We start from the raw sequence: 11,239 nt of genomic DNA on the forward strand, positions 1-11,239 counted from the left end.
CCCGGCAGCTGACACTGCCACCAGCCCACTGTGGCGAACTACAGCTCTGGTGGGGTCTGGAAGGAGGATGAGGTGGAGGGTGTCACAACCCAATTAAGTACTGCCCATGCCACAAGCAAGAAATATATTAATCAAAACCAGTTTTAGTCTGCACTAGGTTAACTAAGAGTTAACTAACAAGAAGATAGTAACAGTTTTTTTGCTGCGCATGTCAAAAAGAGATTTATGGCTGCGTCACAACCAAGAAATGAAACTTCTAAAGAAACGAAACTTAGCCCATGATTTATGATTGGTCAGGGCGAAAAGGGGTAGCCCTGCTACAAATCCCTAGAGATAATTGGCATTTCTAATTAAATTTATGACGTGGCAAAAAACAATTGGCTATCACACAAACAAAACCCTGCTGCGTTTCCGCCAAAGGGAAGACAACTCTGTCCGCACCTTGGAGTAAATCTGACAATTCGATCAGTTGTCAGCGTCTTCCCGCCGCGACCTCCCTGGCGTACCCTCGACCCGCACGACCGATAAGCCTGAACCTGCCGATCCCGCCCCCCCGTATATATGTCTGCAGACGGACCGAGCGAACTCTAAGCTGTAACTAACTAAGTATATCTGAGCTCCGTCTTTCACCACCTTGACGTGAGTAAATAATCTTGCTTTGCAACCGATAAGCGTCCTGTGCCTAATTCCACTCCAAGCGTCACAAGTACCCGCCTGACGGGCCTCTAAAGGTCTCGTACCCTTCACTGCAGTGAACGGCAGTGACAGAGGGGAGAGAGAGAAAAGAGAAGAGGCAGAGAGGAGAGAGAGATAAAGATGGCTGTGGCCCTCGACAGGCCCCCAAAACTCATTAAATGGCCCTTCAGCTAATATAATTGCCCACCCCGGGGGCTATGGGTACTAGTCCCCCTCATCTCTCCTCCTCCACTCCTCCTTGCTCCTCCCTCCCTCCCTCTGTCCTGCCTGCCCTGTCGCCTTCTCATTTCTTCTGGAGCACTGCGTGGCTTTCCTTCTCTGGCAGACTGCGCCCGCCCCAAGCTAAACAATAGTTGGCATATTGGTTAAATGATTAATCATTTAACCTTTCACTTCCCTAATGTACAACTGTTTTTAGGAAGTAGCAGCCAAAAGTTCCCAGCTCTTTACATGTATTTATTATTCATCTCCAAATTAAAAATCCTTCTCAGATACTATGTCAACAGATGGTAAAAGTACTTCCAGCTAAGATTGGTTTTTGTTGGTGGTGAATTCTGTAGCCAAGGAAGAAACACGTCCAAGCATTTATTTTAGGACTCTTCCTTTTTTCTTTTTTTTTTCCTTTTTACTTCTTTGTCTATTTTATCTGTCTTTTGACCCTTTTACATACACAAAAGTATCCTAGTTTATGCGTAAAAAGTAGCACTGGAGATTAATAAAGCCCAGTATTTAATGGATAAAATAGAGATATATTTCCCTGTTATGAGCTTGTCATAAATTTAACTTATTTTTTAAAATAGTAGTAATCGCTATGGGTCCCCAGGGCTAAATCTTGCGTGTGGGGGAGAAACTCAACAAAGAAATATCAAGATTCATTATTGATGGATATTGTTGGTCTCCAAAGGAAAGCGATAATAGACTAGCATTGTCCAGTCATAGATGGAAAGGAATTGCCTTTTACTAGGAATAGGTTTATAGACTCATCTGTTTCAGAATGGCTCTCTGTAAAAGCTTATCCACAAAAAAACCCCAAAAAACTTGTTGAGTTTGTGGCAAGACAATGCTCCCTGTTGTCTGGGATCCTCAGATTTCCTTGATTTCTTTCCATCTGGTTTAAGATTCAATATTGAATGGGTCTGGATAGACCTTGTTGGTATGTGCTAAACAAAGATAAGCAAAGGAAAGACCAATTGTCCATACAGATTCTCTTTCACCTCTTAGATGAGTTGCAGTAGTAATATTAATCTGTGAACTCAAGTTTGAGGAGATGAAATTGTATTTGCCTGACTTCGTCCTTTCCTTTTGGGGATATCTCGGTTTGGGAAGGAAACATAGGGAACATGTAAAACCTCTGTTTATGAAATGTTTATGAAAATAGTCTTGCTTTCCCTGTTGTCCAGCAAATACTAAGTCATCTTTTAATATACATATTTAGGATTTGGGTTTTCTTCTTCCTTCCTTGCACATAGATAAACATGTTTTCACTGCCCATTAGAAATGTCACTTATTAATTTGCCTCAGATGAATTGTGACAATATCTTGTAGACAAAATTTAGCTCTTTTTGTTTGACTGATAATTTTATTTAAATGAATATAGGGTTTTCTCCATATTGTGGAAAGTAGAGAAATTTATCTTCAGAAAGCTTTTGGATGTGCTGAACGTGTTGGAGGGTGAGAGATGTGTGGTTTTGTTGCTTGAATCAAGATGTTTTCTGTTTTACTTTTCTAACTTAGGTGAAGATGCATCTCTGCCTATTACAACTGGGGGAAATTACCATGTGTTGGTGAACAATGTGTTTTATTTTACACAACGTGTGGTAGATAAGCTCTGGCAGGGCATGTTCAACAAAGAATCCAAGCTTCTTGTAGACTTCATAATCCAGCTAATTGCACAGGTAACAGCTGTTTTTATTACCCTATCTAGGCATGATATTTTTAAAAGATTGTAAAAGGCACCAAAGCAGAAAATGGGCATTTTTTATGCCTTGTAACCATCCAAATAAATTTTCACTTGCCTAAGGCGGTTTTCATTTTGTCATCTATTAGGGATTCCAAGTATGGACATGGCAAACCATGTAGTCATAACTGAAGGAACTGCAGCATCCTAGGGCATTTTTACATGTCATGGGGATGGGGTGGGGGCATTAGACCAGCTCCAAGAGCCGCTCCAATTGAAGTGCCAGGAGCGTCTCATGTATCAGTGTCCCTGCACTTGAAAATGATGGTGGGGTGCTTTATCTAAAGCTCAACAAATGAACTTTAGTTAAAGTACTTCCACTGCCATTTTGAAGCATGGGGACGCTGATTCACAAGACACAGAGGCTTACTAGAGCGCAGTAATTGCCACAGTCCAGCAAAATGGATCGAGTCTGATCCGATACGCTGTAATTACAGTGTGTCGGAGTAGCTTCTGGGCTCCTGTATTGGCACCCTTAAGGTTCAGTCTTTCAAAGTCTTATTGCATGGACACAGGACTTTCTGGTTTGAGTACAGAGTGCTTAACTTACAATTCTCTTGACAGTTTTACTTAATTAGCTCTTTTTCTTCAGGGAAACCTGGCTTGGTGGTGTTTACATGTCCCAGATCAGTTTTCTAGTGTGGAGCAGTTAAGTACAATGCTTACAACCTTCCCTTTTGGGGAAGGTTTCTGTAGGAAGTTAAAGGTTCCTGTTCTTCCACGCTCCCCCACACCAGGTTCATTGAGGAGCTTTGCTATTAGAAATTAGAGAAGAGCATTTCAATAAAAGATGGGTATTTATACCAGGTACAGTAAAAAACAAACAAACAAACAAAAAGGTTTATCAATTCAGTGGTGTGTATGTAATTTCCATTCTCAGTGTAAAGGGTAAAGAAGCATTAATATATATTGGGACAGGTGAGGGTTGTTAATCAGTACCAAGAGTATTTTATTAAGGTAAAGGTTATTGAAAAATCAGTGTGGGTCAGTTTGTATGGGGATTTTGTCTGCCATTTTATTGATTGTGTTTTGTACTTTCCATCAGTCAAAAAGAAGATCTCAGGGGTTATCGTTGGATGCTATTTATCACTGCCTGAATAGGACCATCTTGTATCAGTTCTCCAGGGCACACAAAACTGTCCCTCAGCAAGTTGCTCTCCTCGATTCTCTAAGGGTCTTTACAGTAAACAGAAACTTAATTCTGGGGCCTGGGAACCATGATCAGGAGTTTATCAGCTGTCTAGCCCATTGCTTGATTAATCTGCATGTAGGAAGGTAAGTGCTGCAGAGTAGAATTTGTGCTCTTGTGAAATATTCAGAGTAAAATTTCAGTCTTGTGAAATATTTTGCCTTAAAATTAATTGTTAGAACACTTCCCTTTTTCTCCCTTATTCGGCTTGGACTTGGACCATTTTGAATAATAGTTGGCAAATTATGGATATTTATTCATAACTTCTGATGTCAATGAATTGTAAACCAATTGAAAACAGTTCTTCATGAATTGAATTTCATAGTCTGAGGAGTATATTCTCATCTCCTTTTACACAGCTATTTAAAAATATTGGCATACGTGTGTCTTGTTCACCAGGTGCTTCATTAAACCATAACAGTGGACATGTCTACATGTGCCTCAATGGTGCCGTTGTTACTGCACCATCATTACTACTTCCCTTTGGAAGTACTAAATGACAGCACAGTAACACCCCGTACTGCACCATGCATGCAGTGCACAGTTATTTTTATCTGTTATGTCGCCGTAGTGATGTGATACTGAGGGAGTGTGTTACTACAGTGGCATAGCTGCAGCATCACAGTTTTTGCCCGTGGAGGCTATGTCACCGTCACCACATGTATATGCACCCACTGTAAACTGCCTTCAGGATAGTGCCATCACATATCAGAAAGCAATGACAATGCGATCATTTTCATATGTAATTGATTATCGAAATAATGTTTTTTTTAAAATGGAAAGAAGGGTTACCGTTATTTATTTGTTTATTTATTGTTTTTATTGAATCATTTATTGTGCATCATTTTTCACACTTGGGCTTATAACATTGATTAAATACAATTGGGCTTAAATCGGCCATCCAGAACAGACAGCATTATCAATCCATTCTCTTTATGCCGGAAGCAACCCTAAATAAGATATTTCAGAGATGTGGAACTGCTTGACAAAATAATATACTATTGTGAAGGTGAAAAGCACCAACTTGAATTTCCTGGATTTTCATTTTCTTTAGAGAATTTCCTAGTTTATATATTTGGGTTCCAGTGAAGCAGGGAAGTGAGAAGCAGTCTACTGCTTTTCCATTTACGATGTTGTACAAGTGCCATCCCCCTCCCTTTCTTGAGTGAACAGTCTAGCCCCATCACAGAATTGCTGTAGAGATTAAGGCTGTATATCACAATTTTGGAGGGATCAGAAGTATAGTTCTGATCACACAGTAGTATACCTGAATCCCATATGATGTCACAGCAAGATTTGCCCCCTCTGATTTAAATCCTGTCGTCTCCTTTTTGTTCTAAATTCACTGTATATTTGTAGCAATGTGGATGGGTTTGGACTGGAAGCAGAAGCCAGGATGACAACTTGGCACATTATGATCCCTTCTGACATAGAACCAGATGGAGTCTACAGTCAGGATGTTAGTGAAGGTAATAAAAAAGATGATCACTGCTCAGATTTCTGTTAATAAACCTCATTTCCAGAATGTTGTTATTCTCCTTCCTTTCTCTTCCCTCTCTATCACCAATCTTTTTTCCCTTTTTCTTTTTTGGGGGATTGGGTAAGAAAATATTTGAATAGTTGAACTGGTAGGCATTATTAAAAATGCAAAACACTGCACAAAAATATTGAAGAAGCAACCAGGGTAATTTTACCAATTTACCCATTTACTAATTTATCCCATCTATTACTAGTTAATCTCAGTTCTGAGACATTTTCAATCTTTTTCTGGTTATAGAGGTGGTTAGCCTTAGTCTGCAGTCAGTCAGAAGTTAGGATAGATTTGCGTTTAATAGAATAACTGAATCGGAGTTGCAAAGTATAAACAGAGATATAAAAAACATTAAAATAACAGTAGTATGTTGTGGCTATTGTTGATATAATCTATGTAAATATGTAATTCTGAGTGCAGACCATACTTGTATGTCAACAAGATTTTGAAAAGCAGAGGTAAAAATTAATAAGAATTAGTCATAAGATTCAGTGAAACAGCAGTTGTCAGTCACTCAATGGAAACAACCTGCTAACTTGGTCCACAAGGGGAAACTGAAACTATCACAGATGAGCATTAGCTCAAAGGTTCCTCTAACAATACATGAAGAGTTGAAATGGGAAGACAAGAAGATACAAATTAATTGTTGTAGGACAATAAGTAAACTTGACTTGCCTAGTAAACGCTGAGCCTGGAGAGAGATGCGCCAACCCATTCTTGGTTAGGGATGCCTATTCCTCATCAGTGATCTCCTGTCATCCATGTCTTAGAAACAACCCTTATGGAAAATGAGTCAAGGCGATGAGCATTCCTAAAGACGATACATGCATACAGTAGGTTAAAATCAAGGTTGGCTGCACATAGATATTCTATCCTTTAGTTACAGAGTCACATAATATGTTTTATGTTACGTGGGACCCCTCCTCTTTCAGTGCAAATAATAGACCAGCTAATCAATCACAATTGCATCGTAAAGTAGACTGCTGTCTGTACAGCACTGCCTTGTTTGTTAGAGAAGTTGAAAGGGATGGACTGAATGAGGCAGAGGGATTGTTAGAGGTAAAGAGGATATTTTTATGGTTAAGACCAGCTCCTGGGGAATGTTTTGCAATGGCAGGCCAGAATGACCCAGCGCAGATTATAGGTAAACCAGTACTAGGACTGGGCTGCCACTGCTGCTTCTCTCACCACCCATCTATGCCATGGCACAGAAAGCTCCCTGCTACCCAGCTGCCCCAGCCTCAGTGTGGTGCGGTGCAGTGCAGCGCAGCACAGACAACGTCCTTCCTGTCCAATGCCACCAAAACCTAGCTCCACAGGCTGGATCCAGTAGCTACTCAGGCTGGATCTGGCCTGCAAGTTGCTGACCCCGGGTTACAACTTTGGAGAACTGGATTGAAGGCTTATCTTTGAGTTCCTACATAATGGTAGGCAAGTTACTTAAGCCAGCCATTTCATGAGTGATCACTAATTTGTGTGCTGTGCATTTTGTAGAGCAGTTGAATATTCAAAGCTACAACGAAAATTAATGGGATGTGTGCTTTGGATTTGTGTAGTGTTATAGAATTTTGGGTACTCTGAGAAGCAAGATCCAAGGCATTTCAAATTGCATGCCCAAAGTTAGTGGACTCAACCTTAATTGTTCTTTCACTTAGCTTCCCATCTTTTAAAGGGAAATGATATCACCCCCTCACTTTACAGGAGTGTTATGAAGATAAAATAGTGTTTGCAAACTACTCAGATGTTTCACGTCATAGGAAAGCCCTTAATAAAATAGTAACATTGTTTTCTGAGTAGGGTGTAACCAGCATTTGGTCAGTAATGCACAGGGCTGTATTTATGAGCAGGGAGGGGAAAAATAAAACTATGTACAGCTACTCATTAAGGCAGCATTTCCCATCTGGAACATTGTCATGTAATTAAAGACTCATCAAACTGTGTATGAGGCAGGGGGGGAAACTAAAGTTACAGATGCAGTTTTATTTTTAGCATTTCTAACCTTTCTGAGTGTTTAATTTAACAACATTTATGTTTAGAGCAGCATTTCCCAACCCTTTTCACCCCATGGCACACTTACATGGCCTCCCCCATCCCATGGCACACTGGCCAAGCGATGGTGTGGCGGCGGGGAAGTGAGTGACTGAACGTCATGGAGTGGGGGGAGGGGGGATAGTGAGTGGCAGGAAGCGGGTGGCGTGGCATTTGAATCACTGGCTAGAGCCATGGCAGCACCAGGCAGCGGACATGGTTCCAGCCCAAAATGCCGCAGCATACCGGTTGGGAAACACTGGTTTAGAGGATGTGATTTTTTTTTTTTTTTGTCCTAAGTTTAAAAAACAAAATCTATCACAGCTATTTTTTGGCTTGCATCATAATAACATCCATGTGGTTTGTCAGCAAGATTGGAACCCTGAGAAGTAGCACAGACCTCTTGATGTTTAAGCTGTTAGAGAAACTGATAAGTAACTAAGTAGCCATTCACTATGTGGGACAGGATTAGAGGGCAATGGAAACCCTCTGCTAGTGGGTTGCCATTTGCCACTATTGTTTCCCGATAGTAGAAAACTATTGAGACTTGGCAGTCTTACATTCTATTCTATGCTGTGTTGGGCACAGGTTCTTGTTCCTCTTTCCCCTTTCTCTCTCTCTGCCTAGCTCCCCATCTCCCACCTCCTCATTTCCTCTCCACAGAAGCTTGGCAATTTCTGCCCATCCCTCCCATCCCTCTAATCCAGGGATGGGTAGAATATAGCCTGTGGGTCAGATTTGGTCCACTAAGGGATCTTGTTCAGCCTTTGGCAGGTCTCTCAGCCCCGCCCAGCCCAGGTCAGGGGGCAGCCGACTCATGCAGCCAGTCCTGCAGCTCCCAGGTAAGCAACGGGGTTGGGGAAGCATGGTGGCTTGACTCGCTTCCCTGTAGCCTTGGTGATGGGGGCGCTCCTTCTGGCTGCCACTGCTGCTGGACTCAACCCTCCTGCCTGGGTGCCCCAGCCTGTCCACCTTGCACCCACTGCCAGGAGTGGGACCCACACAGGCAGGGTGCACAGTTGGGGGATGGGATGGGATGGGATGGGGCTGCAGGTGGGAGGGTGGGGGTGGGATCATGGGGCAATGATAGCACAGGACTGGGGCCCAGGGCAGAGGCATGATCTGCTGCCCATATGTCCCTGCTATGGGCACCAGTTCCACAGGCAAGAGGATGCAGGGAGCATATGGTGGCTCTGTCTTTGGCCCTGGCCCCATGTTGTCACCAAGATCTCAGACCCAGCCCATCCTGCTCCTGGATGCAGCTCCCCCTGCCCACGGGCCCCATAGCATCTGCCCTGCCTGTATGGGTCTCAGCTGGTCTCCATGAAGACCCCAGGGTTACATGGCACAAGGTCAGGGCCCAGGGCAGAGCCATGATCCGCTCCCTGCATGCCCCTGCCTACAGAACCAGCACCTGTCACAGGGGTGTGGAGGGAGTGGATTTTGGCTCTGCCCCGGCCCCATGCTGTCACTGCTCTGCAATCCCAGGCCCAGCTCACCCTGCCTGTCTAGGTACTGCTCCCCACCGGCCTGCAGTCTCAATCCTAGCCACCCAGTCCAGACATGGAGCACAGTGACTTTAGGGAGTTTTGGTGAGCTGCTTGAGGTGGGGGGGGAGCTGGAGGGTGGAGAGAAGGTGACCTAAACCTCAACAGCTCCCCAAAACTTCCTAAGTGGCCCTCCCGCCTGAATAATTGCCCACTGCTGCTCTAATTTGTCCTGTTCCAGCCCAGTTACTACCTACTAAACCAGGGGCAGACAATTATTTCGGGCAAAGGGCCGCTTACTGATTTTTGGCAAGCCATTGAGCACCGCATGGGTAGCCCTGCCCCTTGACAGGTGCCCCATCGCCTGGTCACCATCTTAGGACCAGAAGTCCCACCCTCTAGCCCCTGACCTTTGCCACCAGAAGTCCCTCCCATTGCCCCCTGGAATTACTCATTTCAGCAAGGGGTTTTGTCAACTCTGTATCACACAAATACCAAATTATAGTCTAAAATTCAAATATACTACAACATTATTTAATTTAATTTCAAAAAATATTTTGGCCAAGGGAGATGCAGATAAGGAGGCGGGGGGAGGGAGGAAGGCAGTGGAGGACTGTGGGCAATCGCCCCAGTCCTTAGGGCTGGCTCCTGCAGTCCCAGCAGTGGCTGCATCTGGGAACGACGTGGTTCCAGCGGGCATAGGGGGAGCAGCGAAATGGCTGCGGCAGGCAGGGGGAAGGGGCAGAGAGCAGGCACTCAGAGCACAGAGACACCTGGGCAGGAGCACACGGCACACACCAGTGCGCTGGGGCCAGCATTGGTGGGGCCCATTGCAGGGCGGCAGGAGCACAGGCCCCTGTACACTGGAGTGAGCCCTGTGATCCCGCCCAGGTGTCACTGTTCTCTGCATGCCTGCTCACTGCCCCTTTCCCCTGCCTGCCGTAGCTGTTTTGCTGCTCCCCCCACGCCCACTGGCACCACATGGTTCCCAGATGCAGCCACTGCTGGGACTGCAGGAGCCGGCCTGGCTGGCCCTGAGGACTGGGGCTATTGCCCACAGTCCTCCACTGCCTCCCTTCCCCCCGACTTCTTATCTGCATCTCCCTTGGTGCAGGGAGGCAGGAGCAGTCCCAGGCCAGAAGCCTCCAGAAGCCCCTGCTAGGCAGAGGCTTCTGGCCGGGGCTTGAGGTGAGCGGGGCTGGGGGGGCGGGGTCAGGCCAGTCTTGCTGCTGCAGCTGTTTAGTTCTGATGCCAGTTCCCCCTGGGTCCTACTGCCCCTGGCTCCTGTCATCTTTGACAGGCAGCCAGGGGCAGATAAATATTAATTCAAAATATGGCCCGCGGTGAATGGCCTGGGGGGCCAGATTCGGACTGCGGGCTGTATTTTGCCCACCCCTGCACTAAGGTAAATCCTTTCCACGTACATTTGAGTTCAGATCACTTAAGGCAGCAGTGTCTAACTCGTACTGTGCTCCCAAGCCAGACCTAGATCACGGAGCTTCTCACAGGATAGATCCAAGGAATAAGCAGCAGCAAGACAAGCGACCATGGGCTAAGCAACTGCTTGCTGTGGCAGTGGTGGTGAGGCAAATAGCCATGGGCCAAACAGCTACAGGGTGAGCAAGGCTATATTGGCACAGCTCTAATTGAGCCCCCTACCAGCAAGGTACTGATGTGACAACTAAGCTGCAGATTTTATGGCAGGGGCGCGCCCCCCCCCCCATTTGTGGCGGGCCCCCGCCTTCCTAGCCACAACCCCAAATTCCCTGGCCTGCTAGTAGCCCAGATGAAGCAGCTCCACAGGCCACATGTTTGACATTCCTGACTTCAAAATTATTGTTTTAAAATGTGAGACCTTTAAGTCTGAGCGATTCTTTCTTGTACCATGTGTACCCTGGAATGTCCTTAGGGCACAGAGTGCCCCATCAGGCAAACTAATGATAAGATGTAGAATCAAGAAGAAAAGTCTGGTTGATGACTCAACTTTTGATACACTAGCTTGAAGGGTTTTCATTAATTGATAGAAAATAGAGACAACATGTAGAGTCTCTCTCTAGAAGAACATCACAGCCATACAAGTAAAAATAGGAATACTGCCACAGGTTAAAAAAAGATGAGCGTGTCCGGTTTATACAGGAACAAATCTGAAGAGGTTTTAAAAGTATCAAATTAAGTTTCATAGTTAAAGTGAATTGGGAGGTTGATTCAGAAATTAAGATTACTAGCACCAGAGTGACAATAGGGATTAAAAAGATCTGATCAACTATGGTGAAAGCTCGCTGCGCCCCTGTTCCCCCGAAGCCCCCCAGAAGCCCCCCAAAACCCTCCAGCAGCCGCGGACACCCCCCGCC

General features: G+C 44.9%; 1 protein-coding gene across 13 annotated transcripts in view; it reads left to right on the plus strand.

Annotated features, from left to right (window-relative positions):
• The window catches only part of WDFY3 (WD repeat and FYVE domain containing 3), a 379,376-nt gene that overhangs the window by 306,760 nt on the left and 61,377 nt on the right, over nt 1–11,239 (plus strand). For all 13 annotated transcript variants that reach the window (XR_003096142.1, XM_025215013.1, XM_025215023.1 and 10 more), the window contains 3 exons: nt 2,431–2,591; nt 3,699–3,928; nt 5,202–5,311. Coding sequence is in view for 12 of the 13 variants with exons in the window: in XM_025215013.1 (XP_025070798.1) it covers nt 2,431–2,591; nt 3,699–3,928; nt 5,202–5,311 (501 nt within the window). In the remaining variant the exon portion in view is untranslated. The remainder of the gene's footprint in view (nt 1–2,430; nt 2,592–3,698; nt 3,929–5,201; nt 5,312–11,239) is intronic.

This window comes from Alligator sinensis, unplaced genomic scaffold, assembly GCF_000455745.1.
Source record: "Alligator sinensis unplaced genomic scaffold, ASM45574v1 scaffold1142_1, whole genome shotgun sequence".
NCBI classification, from domain to species: Eukaryota; Metazoa; Chordata; order Crocodylia; family Alligatoridae; genus Alligator; species Alligator sinensis.